The 17,227-nt window shown below is 41.9% G+C and overlaps 1 protein-coding gene across 17 annotated transcripts in view; it reads right to left on the bottom strand.

Annotated features, from left to right (window-relative positions):
* GPHN (gephyrin) overlaps positions 1-6,175 on the bottom strand; it is a 300,275-nt gene extending 294,100 nt beyond the window's left edge. For 14 of the 17 annotated variants that reach the window (XR_012673911.1, XM_075151848.1, XM_075151849.1 and 11 more), the window contains exon 1: positions 6,067-6,175. Coding sequence is in view for 13 of the 17 variants with exons in the window: in XM_075151848.1 (XP_075007949.1) it covers positions 6,067-6,130 (64 nt within the window). In the remaining 4 variants the exon portion in view is untranslated. The remainder of the gene's footprint in view (positions 1-6,066) is intronic. The other 3 variants (XM_075151844.1, XM_075151833.1, XM_075151834.1) reach the window with 3 other exon arrangements.
* Positions 6,176-17,227: the final 11,052 nt, after the last annotated feature.

The raw sequence follows: 17,227 nt of genomic DNA, 5'->3' as shown, positions 1-17,227 counted from the left end.
TCTTTCAACCATATGTGGGTAAGTAAACTCCAAATCAAGAAACACTGATTAGACAAGACTTCTCATCCCTGCTCCATAAGAACATATAAACCTCCAAATTTCTGGCTGTTTCTTACATAAGTAGGTATTAATTAAAACATCCATGTATAGTTGGGAAATAATCTCTTGCTTTACATACTTTTAATTTCAGTGTTTCCACTTCTTTCAGTTCGAAAGAAACAGTATCATAGCAAGCAAATTAAACTGTAAGTAAAAGAGTCTGCTTTATCAGTGAGATTCCAGTCACCAGTATTTTTTCCACGGTACACATTAAAAAACAGGGAAAAAAAATCCAGGACTTTCTTCTTCTTTACCTATAAAAGGCAAAGGTTCCTATTCAGCACTGTTAAACTATAAAAAGGGAACTGGACAATTGTATGAATCACATTCACTACACATAAAAGCTTATTATCATAGCCATATCAAAAATCAGAAAGAAATGCTTTTGTGAAGATGTACGGCCACAAATGGCAAAGAGGGAGATCTCCTAGTTTCTACGGATAAACTCAACATTATGACAGCCTTACAGTTGGGAAAGATGAAAATCAACATTGCTCAGGGTCCAGAATGTGTTACTCTTAATGGAAGTACAGCATTTCTCTACTTGTAGAATTCATTCGCTGAACTAAGCTTTTGGAAGAAAACTAAGGCTCCTAGGAAAAGCTACTGACTCGAATCTATGTTTTGAAGATGAGTGCCCAACAAGATGTAGTTTTTGAGAGAAAGGCAGATCACAAGCAAAAAGCTAACCAGCTTCAATTTAGACAACTGGGGCAGTTTGACAATAAGCTCTAGCAAACTTAAGGTCAGTCTTTACCCTCCCACCTACACCTCTATAAGAAAGTTTACCGTAACTTCCAATGCATGTCCAAAACGTGAATAGCATCACCACTGAGAAAAGATCTTGCAACTTGCATGCTATTAATGAAGAGTCTTAGAGGAAAGTCGTGAGAAGGTACCTCATAAAGTAGGAGAAAGGCACGTTAATTTTTAGTTGGAAAACCGACAGCATATATATTTCTAAAACAGTCTGACTACGAAATTGTGACACCCCAACTATTTTTTTCCCCACATTTCTCAAAGATAATTTTTACAAAACTTTTACATCGGTGAACTTCAGATCTGCCCAGGTAATGTCTTTGTTTGGACGATGTTCTCAAGTAGACAATACCCTCGCTATCTGAGAAGAATGCTTGCTTCAAAGTGATTAATTCAGACACAATGTATACGTGCTGTGTTATTTCAACAAACTAAATGGTCTCAGACACTTAAAGATGCTAGTGTGACCTTTCACACAGTATTAAGAGGCTAAACAAGGTCTGAGGTTATGCATTCAGAAACCTTTCTCTGCTTTATTGTGTAGGCCCATGGCAACAACTATAATTCAAAATGTTTTAATCTTTAGCGGAAGAAAAGGAAGAATAAAGTACCTGAAGAAGAAATCATTAGTGAAGGGTAGCATTTTGCCAAAACCCCTTACTCCCTTTAATTGTAAAAATGTTTCATAAAGGTAAAAAGCTGCATCACCACTTTTTAAGCAATACTAAATATAGTAAAACTATCCTGAAAAAGAAAGTTAGTCTGAGATTATTTTTTTTAAACAAGCAAGACACAATACAAAAAGAGGAGCAAAGACAGAAAATTGCCTGTGTCTGGTGATGACTCTTTCTCACAGACCTACCTTAAGAGCAGACAAACACTGAATGAAGCTTTATTAACCAACCCCAAATTTGAGAAATTTTTATCAGGAATATTCTGAAAAAACCATGTAACAAAACATCAAGTTTTGACCAGCTACACTAGATGCTTACTGGACAGAAAAAAAGAAGAGAGGTAAATAAGAAGAAAATGGGGATGGAGAGGAAAAAGGACAAAATAAAAGAGCAACCCGAGCGAACCAGAGTCTCTTTTTTCCATCAGGCTAGTGGAGATGGCAACATCGTTTAGATCTCTCTGGACGGTTCTAGTCAAGGGTCTGCTCAGTCCCTCACACAACAAGAAAGGTCGCAGATTATGTAACTTTTACCAATGTCACCACCAGTGAAGGATGACCTAATACTGATTCAACTCGGGGCGCCGCACACATTTTCTTCACTTTTCTAGCCAACTTCAGCATTACAAAACTCTGTAGTTACTAATCCAGGTTCACTACCCTGACACCAATGGTAACTGATTAATAGCCATTCTATCAGAGATATCCCAAACATGAAAGGCTTGCAAGAGGCAACCAGAATAATTCTGTATCAAGATTTGTATTTTACTAAGGAAGCATTGGTGCACAACACTGCAGACAGAGCATGCATATAATCTAACCTTTACCATAAATGTAGACTTTTTTCCTCCTTTTCACTTGTTTATCTACCCCACATTTCTCGTTCCGCTGTGTGTGTTTCTTTTTTAAAAGAAGATATCCAGAACACTTAAATGACAAAGCTTTGGCCATTGTTAGCCCAACTCTGCTATCTCATTCTCCATCACAAAAATCTCCCAATCTGACAGTTCGCACCACGGTCCTTGTAAAATGTATTTTACCATAAGGGTAACCTCATGACAACATAACACTGAAGCTCCGTTATTAGTTCATGTGCCTGCACTATGTGTCAATGATAGAAAAGGGAAAACCTAGGTTTGGAACTTAAGTGAGCACTATCTTTAATCTGAATACTTCATTAACACTGGGGCTGAATATGACACTTTGATGGTTGCATTCTTTTCACATGTTGCAAAATGTCTCGAAATGGTAACGCACAAAGATTAGGACTCAGTTTTCTATCCACAAACTAGTGAGACTTCCTATTTGTATAAGACATAACCCTCTAGTTTACAAGTTTCTGTTTTGTAACCCATCATTGTTTATATTTCCTCCTGTTTCAGTAAATAAGCTTAACTCTACAACTTTCTGTATAGAGACTCAAAAATAAACATGAATGACATCTGCAAGTCAGCAGATGCTGTATACACTAAAGTACTTTTCCAGATTTCAGGAAGACAGTTCTTTCACGTTGCGAAAGTGTCCTAATTATGGTCTTCTCATTGACTCTTAACTAAAAAACCGTGACAGTTTGGATATAAGAGAAGGTAACATGTAATTTTTTTTAAAAAACAAGGTGCTGCGTTCTGCATAATTTTGCATTTGAACGCAATAAGTTACTTTGGCTAAACAATAAGCAAACTTTTTATTTCTCTAGTCCATTGTACCTGTCTTAATTTGTCACAAGTGAAGAAATATACATTTGTTTCTAGATAGCAAACTAGCAATACATACATAAACACAAAGGTCTACTAAGCAAAACTAAATACAATAACTTACTCAAAACAAAATTGAATGCAATGAAACTAAGCTACACAACAAACATTCGCTTTGGATTAACATAGTCTGGAGCCATGTGCATCAATCTTGACAACAGACAAGACTAACAACATGCCCAAATAATTTTTTTATGTCCTCATTTAAAAATAAACATACAACTTCATTCCAAATAAATTCAAAGGAGTTACTCCTAAGTAAATTTAAATTCCATCTGAATACTACCATAAGGTGCAGTAATGGTACTTTCTAAACTGAGTATACCAGGTCTAATAGGAACATAAATCTATCTGCCCGTGCTGATAAGCCCACAAGTATATATTGCTAACAAAACAAACATACGGCTATGATCTTAATTAGAAAAGCTAAAGAAGTCATGTTATGTTAATTATCTAATTTCTGATCACTGAGCTATTCTAAATGATTAAACCAAAAAATAGTGCTCATACCTAACCTTTCCATTCCTACGCTTATTCCTTCATAAACCAGCCAAGAAGCAATTATTAGTTCATTTCTATGAGAAAAATTCAGAAGAGTGAATTTTTAAATCTGCTGTCTTTCCACAGCTGAAACCACTAAGGGGTCCAAACCCTCCAAAGTACAAATATTCTCTTTCAGGGGTTAAAGGAAATGCCAGAGTGGAAAATAATTAAGTTTGGCCAAATATATGATATTAAAGTAACACATTTATATCAAATTTTATTTCATGTCTATGAACATACACAAAAAGGGAGCTAGGAAAATTGTTAGAAACCAAGGTGTCCCCTTTCAAAATGGCAAAATAATTCTTTGCAAAATTTTTCAGCCTGCAATTAAGGGGAAAACGGCTAAAACTGTTCTGTTCACCTATGCCTTTTGTTTTTCCTTGAAAAACAAAAAATCAGGCCACATGCTCTTCTCAATGGAATTGCAAATTATGACACAAAGTTAAAAGAGTTTAATAGTGCTCAAACACGTTTTATAGTACAAAATAAAAGCCTATGTATTCTGAAAGATTATCTGAATCTATTGTGGGACTTAATCATTATTTAAATGATTGTAACACAATACGTATCTGGTACTGCATTCTGGGAACATTTACAGGTGAAAACTATTACAACTCACTGATCAACAGAAAATAATAACCTAAGTTACACAGCATGAAGTTGTACAAAATATGCAAAGAGCATTCTGTTAGCAGACACCTCCTTCTCACTTTAACTTTTACAATAATATGTAATGGCACGCATGTCCTACCTTTCAGAAACAAAAGCTACAAACTCCCACAATTTGACTTTTGCATCTGGTCAAACCTGCTCTGTCCTTATCAAGGATACGGCTGGCTGAAATCTGAAAGCAAGGCTAGGGATTTCCACTTCTGTTACACCGTGGTTTTCTAGAGGTTTGCCGTCAAAACAACCTTGCAGCGGAACGCTCCGCGGGAAGGGCTCAGCTCCTGCCCCCGCGGCACCCCCGCGGCGGCGGCGGCGGGGTTCAGCACCCGGCAGGGGAACAGCGCACGCCGCGCCGGGGGCTCCCACCGCCCCCCCGCCGGGCGGCCCCGCCGCCGCCCGAAGGAGGCGTGAGACGGGGGCGTTGGGGTTAAATATCGCCGGGTTTAATAAGTAACGTTCGGGTTAACTCCAGGCCTCCTCGCCAACGAACGCACTCCCTTTCCCTCCGAAGGTCTTCCGACCCCTAAGCGCGCTCACAACGCTGCTTTCCATGAACAGCCACGTCTGCCCAGGCTCCCCATAAAAGCTACTCGGCTTAAGGCGCAAAAATTTCACTAAAATCTCTCGCCCCTTCCTTCACCAGACACGCTATTTACGCCCTTATGCACTCGAACCCCTCGGGGCTTCTTTTCTGGGCGCACCGCGCTTCCACCGGAGCGCCGAGCTCCGCGGTACACCGGAATAACTGCAAAGGCCCCCCCAAAGGCCGAAGAAACCCCGAAGCCTGCAACACACGTACCGGCTACGGCTCTGGGAACCTATCAGTGCAACCATCGCGTGTCCTGTGCCAGGGGTTTATTAAAGGATCATCCATGCCCCAGGAGCAGCAGCATCGCACGTGCCCTCCTCCCCCTCCCAACAGAAAGCACACGGGCACCTCTCCCGCCCCCAAAGTAAAGGCCGGGGAGGGGGAGGGGAAGGAGTCATCCCAAAGGTGTCTGCCGGGCGGAGCGTGCCACGCTCAAAGGCATCCCCCGGGGCAGGGAGCTCAGGCCGCCTCCCGCCGCCGCCGCCTCCCGGGGAAGGCAGGCCCGGCTCCCGCCGGCCCGCAGCCTGCGCCGGCTCCCTTCTCAAACGCCTTCGCACTCACAGCTCCGCCGCGTTTGGAGGAAGCCCGGCCACGTCTCGACTCTCCGCCCCCTTCGGCAGACCCCCGCGCTCCGTCCCCTCCAGGTGGTTATTCCCGGGCTGCGGCGCCCAGCAGCCCGCTCGCTCGCCCGCCTGCGGCAGCGGCGCCCAACGCCGCCCGGCCTCGCGCACACGCTCCCCGCCGCGGTGCCGGCGGCCAGAGCGCCGCCCCCACGTCCCCGTCCCCGGGCCCGGGCCGAGGCCTCGGCTACCGCACGCACGGCGGAGCGGCGGCTCCCTGCGCAGCGGCGGCGCCGCCACAGGAGCCGGCCGCCGGGGCAGCCCCTGGGGCGGCCTGACGGCGCGCACCGACTGGCGGCCGCCTCCCGCCTCTCCCCCCGCCTCTCCCCAGCGCCGTCCCCGGCCGCGGCCCGCTACCTGTGAGGACGCCGACGCGGATTTGGTGGTCGTGGTTCGTTAAAATCATCCCCTCCGACGCCATGTTTCCCGGCGCAGCCACCGCACTGACAGGGAGCGAGCGGGGGGGGAGGGGGCAGGAGCGCGAGAGCGGCGCGAGCGCAAAGGGGGAGGAGCAGGGGCGAGCGGGGCGGGGCCAGGAGGCGGGGGCGGGGACAACCCGAGGAGGGGCGGGGCGAGCGCCAGCCTGGGCGAGCGGCTACAACAGCGCGCAGGGAGGGAGGGAGTGAGGGCGCGGCGCGCGAGCCAGCGAGCGCGAGACTGGCGTGCTGCGCGCAGCCTAGGCAGTACCAATCTAGTGCCGAGAGCGGCGGGCCCGGCGCCGGTTGCCTTCGATCGGGGCCGGCGCATGTCGCCAGGCGCGTCCCGGGCGCGGCGCGGGGGGGCGGCCGGGCCGGGCCGGGGCCGCCGCCGGTTGTGTGGCCCGTGCGGTGCAGCTGCCCTTTACGGCCCCTTTGGCGGGCTGCAGCCCTCCCCGCCAGCTGCCGTTTCATCTCACACCCGACCGCCCCGACACCGGCGGTGCTGGCAAGGGCTGTCCCCGCCCGGGGGCCGCGGGGCAGCCGGCCCCCTGTCTGGCCCAACGGCAAGCTGACCCCCCCGGCCGACTTCCCGGGGAGATGGCCGGCTACAGCCGGTGCACCGGCTGAATCTTGGCCGCTCCCGCCTGCCTTCACCCCCAGCGCCACACGGCATCACGCTCAGGGCCGCTGGGCACCGCTCAGGGGCCGCTGGACACCAGCACTTTTTTCTTGTATTTTTTCACCTGGAGCAGCTCCGTCAGGCGGGTGGTGGCCCTGCCGTGCCAGGGCTAGTACCAGCGCTGGGGAGCTGGTCCCAAAACACGCTCCAAGGCAGGAAGAGGGCAGGACTTCCCGGTTCGGGTGACCTACGGACTTAGGTTGGCATAAACCAGCCGTGAAAATACGCGGTCAGTCGCCCTTCCAGTCGTCTGGCTGGATTTGAGCTCCCAGCCAAGTTGCTCGTGGTCCCCATAATCCAAAGTCGTTTCCATCATCTGATTACGCTGGGTTGCCAGTTCAATTCTTCAGACTCCTGATAATGGGAAAAGATAGGTAGCAAGGATGGTAACCACCCTTTCTTTTGGTTAGCATGAAATATAGAGATATAAAATTTTCCCAACAACTTCCCCAGGGTTCAGCAAGGTGTTTTGCAATCTTCCCAGGCCTCTTCCCTTCCTCCCCTTCGAGCCCTTCCCCTTTCCCCTGGGATTAAAACTGTTGTTACAGAGCCTTTAGATAAAGCAGCTTAGTATCATAACAAGGATCTTTACTTTGTCTTACTTGAACTATCTGATCTGGGAAACTGGAAGCAAATACTGAAACTCATTTTGAATGAATATGTAGGCAAATGTCTTCCACATTTAATAGCAACATCATCAACTGTAAATGATAACCCATTGTCAAAGTTCAAGCCCTCCGACTCTAGCGGATGTTTATATTTTCAGATACTCCTGTTGAGGTTTCAATTCTACCTTGCTAATAGCAGAATCTGCATTATTCTCATTTTGACTGTGTACTAACAAGCAATTATTGAAAGCATTTGTAATTTTCATAGACATTAATGAACCATTTCAGGAGTTTCCTCTTCAGCAGGTCATTTTCTTAGATGGACTACTCGTGCAAAAACAAAGGCCTGAAGAAATACCCTATGTCTCAGGGAAAGTCACACTAGTAGCACTTTGATGGGGTGGTGCACCAGCACACGATACCAGTATTTCTACATTGGCACAGCAGTTGCAGCGTGTGCAGCCATAGAGACTGAGAATTCAGGCTCCAGAGATCTCTGGTTATGCAATGGTATAATACAACATATGTGGGTGGGTGTAAGCCTGAACCCAAAACAGCATGGTTACTGAAGATACACTGCATCGCTGGTGCTCATACTGCTGTTCCCTCACGGGTTCAGTCACTATGTGTTGAATATTCTGCTATAGACAAGGCAAAAAGATTTTTTTTTCTCAAACGTGTGTGAAATTATCTGAAGGACAAGCAAGTAGCTTGACATTTTGAAGCTTCCTGCAGAGGATTCTCACTCTCTGCACCAAAACCAGTATTGTTTATTCAGAGCATCTCACTGTCTCCCTGTGTAGCCTGTTGATTTGTTGCTCTTGTGGATGGTAAGAAGGAGGGGCAGAATTCAGATTTCACTGGCAATATTAGCTTTAGTACTTCCTGGCTTATAAATGCCTACTAGTGGGATTTGTGTGGGATTTTTTGTATAGAAGTGTAGTAGAGGATTGTATTAATGTAATGAAATAGTATAAGTTTACAAATTTTTAAAAGACTGAGTCAAGAAGAAGCTGAAATCAGTAGGAAGTTTTTTATTATCATGGTGTGAAAGTCCTTATAAACTAGGTTGTTAATATAATGATAGATCCGTAATAGCTCAAGAGAAGGTTATAAACGGGATGATGTCCTGCAGTCAAGTTTTCTACAGGGTAAGGAAACAAGTGTGTGTGAGGAAGAAACCTTTTACTGCAGGGAGACGTGCTAGGAAATACGCTGGCAGTCCATACCAGAGTTCATGTTGAGTGTCCGGAGAAAAACAAGTTTTCTTCATCAAAGTCAATACACAACTTTGTCCTGGTCATGTCAGCGCTGAAATGTAACTCAACTTAGTAACCTCTCAGGAAATTTTTTTACATTACTTTGCCAGCTGTTAATCATCAATATCTGTCCCTTAACAAAGCACCGCCCTTTCATTAAGCTGGCTCTTCCAGCCATGTTTGTTCCATGTAGTCTTAGTCCACTGGCTGACATAGTAGGCTTTCTTATTTTATCATGAACACTATAGTATGACGTATTTTAATTACTCATTTGGGTGAAACACTTTGAGCGTACAGGAAGCACTTCTTTAGTTACCTGTAGAAATCTTGATGAAAAAAAAAAGAGACTTCAGTATGATTACGGGAAGATACCAGTTTGTTCTGTTGATTACAATGTGGGCAAGGATGATTTAAAAACTGATTGAAAGTTATCAGAGACACCTCATATTTAGAATAGGTGTTCAATATAATTTCTATAATTTTGTCACACAGGTCTGATTTTTTTTGCAGTGGCTCCTTAAATGTAATTTCTTAATACTATTCTTTTTTTATTTTGAATTGATTGGCTAGCTGGATCAGCAGTGGGACACAGGTCTTCAACTGTGTGCCATTGGTACAGATCCAGCTGAAGTCATGAAATAGCTGGCTTAATGAATCATTAATGGAATTCAGAACATTTTATTTCTGGTGCAAATCCAACTAAGGTCAAGAGACTAGCTGGCTCAGTGGTTCAGTAATAGGAAACAGACTTCTACCTCCAGCTTATTGATGTGAGTCTATAAAGGGTCAGGAAACTGTAAGTTTTGGGACATTAAAATACAAAGCTTTTCCAATGCAACCATTAGTTTAAAGTCAGTCTATTATACATTATTACTTTCTGATACGTTTCAATAGTCTGTATTGATCTATAAATTTTGAAAAAGAATGGTATAAACATTTTCTGTATAGCCACTGATATAGCACAATATTCATCACTCTAAAAGGTGCAAGAGGTGATTTCTCCAAACAGTCCCTTCCCTTAGGCAAGTGTCTAGGGGACCACATTTTAGCTACGTGAGGCTAGCAACCACCTAGTTTGCTAGCCTTACGTAGCAATGTCCTAGTGGCCCATACCTTGCCACACCATCTTTGCCAGAGGCCTCCTGAGAACCCTCTCTGGGTTTACACCTCCAGTCAGGAGTAGGAACCCAGCTTCAGTGACTCTCCTAACTATTAGTGGGAGGGAAAATGTGTTTTGCTTAGGGTAAAACTGCATTATTCCTTGCACTGTACCAATATTTGCAAGATCAGTTTTGTCTATTAAGCAAATAGCCTATGTCTTGAGATTACAAAATGAGAGAAGCTATTTACTCTTCCACTTGGTAACAAACTATATCACGACTTAGCTCATGCCTAATTGCAATATGGGCATTTGCAGCAATGACAGGCGTGTGGAAAACTCCGAAGGAAAGGTGATCCTGAAAGACATCCATGCATACAGTCTCTTTCCCTCCCTGCCTCCTCGTACTCAGCTACCTGCTGTGGTGTAACTTTTGAAATGGCACCACATGCTCAAGGATACAACCTCACATATATTCTCAGAAACAACAACATCTGGAAGAGTGAAGTTTACTGAGCTTATATGGTATGACTTTGATGGCTCTGTGATAGTGACAACCATGTGAGTCATCTCCAACGCAGTTCCCTTGTCGCCCTTTTTTTACTCTCATACTCTGGTCAAACCATAAAAGCAAAAGCTCTTCCTTCCCCATCATCCTGCCCAGGAAAAAGGTTATAGTAAAACCGTATCTTCTAATTATTTAATGAACAAAGCAGGTCTATCCAGCTTGTCTCTTCTTTGTCTGAGATTTCAGATGTTGCTGTTTTGCTGCGCAGTTGAAGAAGTGTTTCTGTCTCTATGAGCCTTTGGAAATGAATGTTCTGTAGGTCTCTGTCCAGGGCATATCGGACCAGTGTGTTTTGTTGCATTATGCAGACATACATGTTTCTGTCCAGACTTTCCCAGACAGAATTCAGGAAGTGCCAGGTAGGGAAGTTCCAAATTGACCCTCAGCTTTGTACCAAGGGTTTGAATCCATCACTAAAGAGCAGTGGAGGTCCTGCAGGTCCTGTGCAAAGTATTATCTTTCAGTTCATCATCATTATCTTTTTGTCCATCATTCATTGAGCTGGTCCTACTACAAGTCTTATTTCTCTGTACCATCCTAAAGAAGATACACCAGATATTTTGCTGTAGTTATTCTAATCTGCCAAAGTAGGCTTTTCCTGAAGAACAGTACACTAAAAAAGGGCTTCCGTTCTTTCAGAGTAATTTGGAAATGGTAATTTCCAGCCAAAGGTAATCTTTAGGGACTTTTGCAGGGATAAGAAGCTTGATGCTCCCCAGTACCAATTCTTCTGGGTCACTGCAGCCCTTACTGACAATCCTCCAGTGCACAACCCATCTGAGAGCAGAACCAAGGTCTTTGAGATAGGTATGCAACACGTGTGACATCTGACTGCAAATGCAGTTCAGTTGATTCACTACTAGTATGGGTGCCTGACAAAAATAAATGAATCTTAGCGTGACTCCACATGAGTGGTGTTGACACATTCAATTGTCTGTGCTTCACTTGCTGCAAAACAGTAGCTATTTTAGAAAAGCAGTTGATGAGTTTAGCATACACAAAGAGTAGACAGATTTAAAAGACATCTTACTGGAACATTCTATTTTTGAGATTTCACTTTGACAAAACTGCCTCATTAAGGTCTTGGATATGAAAAGCAGGAAAATGCTTTTGGATCTCATGTAAACTAAATTCAGAATTCTGATGAGCTGAATCAGTTCTTTCCATACATTATTTTCCTTTATCTATATTTCCCCTTGTTTCTGTGTAAGAGATGAAATAAAACTTTAAGAAATCTTGATTAATAAGCAAGACAACTCCAAACTGTATGAAATAAGGCAGAAAGAGGAAAGAGAAAGTCAGTATTTTGAACCCACAATTAAATTATAATATCTCAGAATGAATTAGCCACAAAGGATCATCACATACGGTGGCCAAAAGTGAAAAAATGACAGCTTGCTTCTGCAGGGGACCTTGTCATGTTGTTTGCTTTGACTTAATAGAAGCATTAAAAATACTAGAACAGATCCTCTAAGGAAAAGGAGGATACTGTGTGGAGAAGGGCAGCTGCAACCTCCTGCCAGCTTGACTGAAGGCAAGTCTCCAACATTCATTGAAGAATATTGTGTTTCAGCTCTGAACTACATGCTAGTGGGTTTCAAAGGGTTTCTCAGCCTTCAGACATACGCAACTATATCAACAAATAAAATTCAGGCAAAAAGCAGGTAGCCATGCCTTCCCCAGAAATTTTTATTGTGATCCATAGACTATACCTATGAAACTAGTCGTGTGTACTATCTTTGATGCCTAGTCAGTGATGGTGTGAGAAGATTTGGTCTCTGTTCATTTTCTGTAAGTTTGCTTGGTTTTCTGCTCCTCAAGAACAAAATCAGTACCTTATTTGCTGTTTCTGCGTGTACATCTTTGCATTGTAGACCAGTAGAAGAGGCTTGCCACCTGTGCACATATAAGATTACCAGATGACACAAATGACATGACACGTTTATGAGCCATTATATGTAGTCATACCAAATGCAAGAAGTTTTTAATACACAGCCTCTATGTATTATTAGGGCTTTATATATTTTTGGTTTAGACGAGGCTAAAAATTGTTGGATACATTTTGTAGTAGCTTATTTAGTCTTGCTCCAGAACTCTTTGTTATCTCAGCTTCATCTCAGATACTTCTTTAACTCTCAATATAGTCAGGCTGTTGGTATCAAAAATCTACCTCTTCCACAGTTAATCAAAATTCAAGCAGAAAAACACATAGAAAACCAAGCTTACCAGTAACAGACCTTTCTTGATGTCTTTTCATTTCCTGACACTCTTTGGTCCTGTATAGGCTTAACTTCCATCTGTCCTTCTGCACTGCTTATTTAAAATGCTAATGTAACAGCTATTGCCTTAGTATCCAAGTCTATCACAATCAATGTATTTGTCGTGACAAGGTCTGAAAGATTAGCCACTGTTACTCTGGTTTTAGGTGGGGGGCGGTTACAGAGCTGCTGGCTGCATTACAACCGACTTGCTGATGGATGCTGTGGTATTATGGTTTCTTGCTTAAGGACCTGTCACAGTCTCCTTGGCTCCTGCTGCAGCAGCATATAGGGGCACACTTGGGTCTCACCTCAATAGAAAGACAAACCTGGACAGGGCATTCAGCTGGACCTGAAAGTTCAAAAGTGCTTCAGCTCTCCAGTCAAATGCTGGCTTGAAATCTGGATTTAAATCTACACCTCTGAGTGTGCTAGGCAGTAAGCTCTCAGCTATTCTGTATGGGATGAGGCTTTCAAGTCCCTCTTGTTTACAAGGTTTGTACTTTGAGTAAATAAACCATTATTCTTAAGCCAGAAGGTGAATACCCAAACGTGACTGACTATTCGTGATATTAAAGAACTCACTTGGGAAGAGGGAGACCTGGGTTCTAATCATGATTTTAATCAACATTTAATCTAAAACTGGAACAGAGACTGGAAGTGAAGTGTTTCTGTGTCCACATCTTGCTTTTAAGTAAGAGAATCACATTCATTACATTTTTTTCTCTCTCCCCCGCTTAACTGAAATCCTTCTTTTCCCTTTTTACTCCACCTGTCAATACTCATGTTTTAAGTCCAACCTATATACATAAATTTACTCACATTAAATTTTATTGTCATTAATGGAGACAGTTAAATGAATGAAGCTAAGCATTCTCACAGAATCAATGCCATCTGAAAAAATTGATTTTTTGTTTTCTGGCCAAACAGAAAGTCTTTTAATAGATTATTGGACCAATGCAGAAGTTTCTTGGCAAAATAAGAAATACTAAAAAGTTATTTTGTACTGAATATTCAGTTCAACCTCAAATGAAATATTCTCTCTCTCTTTGGTTTTAATTTAGATCTTATTTGATTGACTTTTATTAAGCCATACTGGCAATTTCCAAAGAGAAAAAAAAAGAAAAATTAAAATGTCTTAAAAATGTTAGTATTTCAGGTCCTAGTGGTGCTGTACCTAAGAGAGTGGATTTAAAGTTGCAGGTGCATCACTGCATCATCCTACTCCACTCTTCTCACCCCCCACCCCCTCTCTCCACACCTGATTCTTACTCCTCTCTGGCACTGCACTCATCAGACGCCTCCATCAGCCAATGCATTTCACTCCTATGGCAGAAATCTGTGCAGGATTTTAATACGGTCTGGCAGGAAACTCACTCACAGATGGGTCTGAGGAGTGCCAGAGACAGCACAGCAATTACTGTGCATGAGAAGCAGGGGTCAGTGGAAACTTGGAAAGGTGGGAAAGGATCTTCCTTTTTGGTCTGTTTTATTGGCTTGCCAAACCTCATGCAATAACATCCCAAAAGAGATCAATTCTGGAAAAAAAGGTTGTGTTTCTGACTACACCAACAGTTTGCATGGTCAAATTCTTGTTCCTTTGAGCCAAATTTATTAGAAAAACTGATATTTTTCTACTTCATACAAACCTTGTCTCATATTTAATTGCAATATTTCTAAATTTTTGTCGATTTTTCTGTGGCTGTAATTACTCACCTAATTTGAAATTATATTTTCCAGCAAGTAACTTATTCTCCAAGAAGTTTCATCTAGAAACAGAAGTGACAAGAAGTTAGGTAGTTAACAATGTGTACATTTATCTTTATTATATAATTCTGATATATCACTTTTTGCTTGTATGTTTTGAAATACTTAGAAATGAATTAAGATCTGTTACCCGTCTTTTAAAGATTAGGAAACTGAGTCAAAACCACATGTGTCCAGAAATCATCAATCCCAGTCCAGTAGCTGTTTAGGCAAGCTGACTCCTATAAGCCACTTACAGAAGCTCAGAACTACATCTACAGTAGCCCCTGAATATAATTATAGGTTCACATAGTCAAAGGATCTGGAACAAACATCTTGCATATATACAGTTTTTGTAATGCCTCCTATATGGTATTTTTAGTGATCCGTATTTTACCATTCTCTTGGGGTCTACCATTCCCTTTAGTGTACCTAAATTTGTGAGGCTGAATATTGCGCCATGCTCAGGCATGGGCTCACCACTATACTGTGTAAAGGGCTGTTCACCTAGACACTAGCATACTGATTTAATGTATCCAGTAGCTGCTGCTTATTTTACAGAATTACTTGAGTGAGAAAACAAGGTAATTTTATTCCATCAGTTTTCCAGTAACTCTGTTTAGAATAGATGGCATTAAGATATTCTTGAAGTAACTTTAGATCAGTGTTTAAAATTTATAACTTAGCAGCACAAACACACTTTTACCAAGCTTGTAACTTGAAAATACCTTCGTATAATTTACGTCCTTTTGCTAGGATATTGGCTACTGTTTACTCTGCCTCAGCAAAATGTGCTAACCCGTTACAGACTAGCAATGATACACTGATATTGGATAACACCATTTCTCTTGTATTCTACTGTTAACTGCTGTTAACTGTTGTTAGCTTGATTTCTTCTTATTCAAACACCTAATTTTTTCAATGTATAGTTCATAAGCAAGCAATACATTGGTACTAAGAGCACCTTTCTGAATATTTTACTACATTGTCTCTCTGAAATCAAAGAAACTGTAGTGTCTTTGTCAATTTCCATTTTAGCTAAAAATAATTTATTGGGACATTTACGTACTATCAAAATAAAGATTTTCTTATTTCTCAACAGAAGAAAGCTCAGCCTGTCTTACAACTTTGGTCCTGCATTTTCAACATGCTCACTCTGTAGCAGCCTAGTCTGCTTCTGCCGAGTAGCTTCCTCTCTGACTAGTATTAGCATCCCAACACCCATCAATCTAGTGGATTACTCTCCTAGAGCAAGAAATCCCCTTCACTTTATTTCCATCTTGGTCATGAACCTTCCTACTCCCTAAAAGAGCTCTGCAGGGCCTCTGCTTAATGGGTTTGACATTATTTCTAAACTGATTTTGAATTGTCATCACAAAAAAACCCTTTAGATTCCCATTCACACAGCATTGCATTTTTTATGTTCACAGCTTACGACATCTTGGAGGTCCTAAATTTGCATACCATAGATAAACCTGTCACACTGTTTGACAACTACTTAGAAAGCCCTTTTTTATCTAGCTGACCTTTTGAAGTTTGTCACAGCTGGCAAATAAACTTGTTGTGGGAGCATGGTATCCTTTTACTTCCCTTGCTGTTCTTAGACTATACTCAGATTTCAAGTGTCATTAATTTCAAGGGTGATGATACCTTGAGCAGTAATCCAGATGTTTACTCCCAGCTATAAGAAAAATAGTCTTGCTTTTATATATGACAACAGTTTAATGAAATATGAAATACTATGTTGAGGGCTCAAATCTCTTTTTCATTTAGAACAGTGTCTCTGTGTATATAGACATGTCTAAAAGCATGGGTGTGCATGTGCCTGTGTGTGTATTCCAAAATTATTTTTCATTTCTGTTATTGCTTATTGTACAAATAGTGAACCTGAGGAGTCAGGAGCTGGGGTCAAAATTTCTAGTAACTGTTACCAATTTTGTTGCAAGATGATCACCCTAAAACATAAATGACTTTATGAGATGCTGAGCATCTGCCTATCAAATGTGTAAATGCATTTTTGGCTTTGAGGCTCCCAGTATCAGCAGATGTATTTAGAAACCGTGAGCTCTTCAAGATCACATTATATTTTAGAGCAGGAAGTAGTATAAGCATTCTGATCTTCTGATGTCCGTGATTTGTTTCAGCCATTTAGACAATACTGTCTGTTTTAGTTGAACGGATATTCCCTAGCTACATTTAGAACAGAATTTTCCAGTTCTTTATCTGAGATGTATTGATTTCTCTTTGTAGATTAGTTGAGTAGTAGGTTTTCGGGGCACCAAAGGGAAAACTTTCTGCAGATACATTGGAATTTTTTCCTTTCCACCTGCTCTTTCCACCTGTAAGTAAAGCCAGTTGACCTATAACTTTGAATTTGGTATTTAAATATAGCCAGGTAGTACATATTTGTTTTACTTAAGGTCCCACCTCACTATTTGAAAATACACTTTTCTTAAAAGTGACCTGAGTGTAATTCTTCTTGTACTTAGTTTTGGAAGAGATTGTTTACTATTCATTTTCCGCGTACTTCAGGAGAATATCTTCATACCTCTGGAATTCCTTTTCTGTCTCCAGTGGTCAGGCTGCAGTAGAACGTAAAAAGCTGCTAAGTATAGAAAAATACCTGTTTAGTAGGTGAGACCTCCAAAGGATTTTCAGCTTAGCTTTGTAGAAGCAAACTGAATTATTATTTTTTTTGCTGTTACTGTTATAGGGCTAGGAATAAGGGAGGTAGTCTTTCAAGTAGGAAAAAAACCGGTATTTCCTCACTATATCATCAGTTTTACAAATAAGATGCCTGTAGAGATGTTCACGTAAGAGACCCTCTAAAATATTGATACAAAGTGTAATTAATATTAGAATTCAAGTAAAGTTTTATAAGC

Source organism: Calonectris borealis, chromosome 5 (genome assembly GCF_964195595.1).
Source record: "Calonectris borealis chromosome 5, bCalBor7.hap1.2, whole genome shotgun sequence".
NCBI lineage: Eukaryota > Metazoa > Chordata > Aves > Procellariiformes > Procellariidae > Calonectris > Calonectris borealis.
This window is presented reverse-complemented; position numbering and strand designations above follow the sequence as displayed.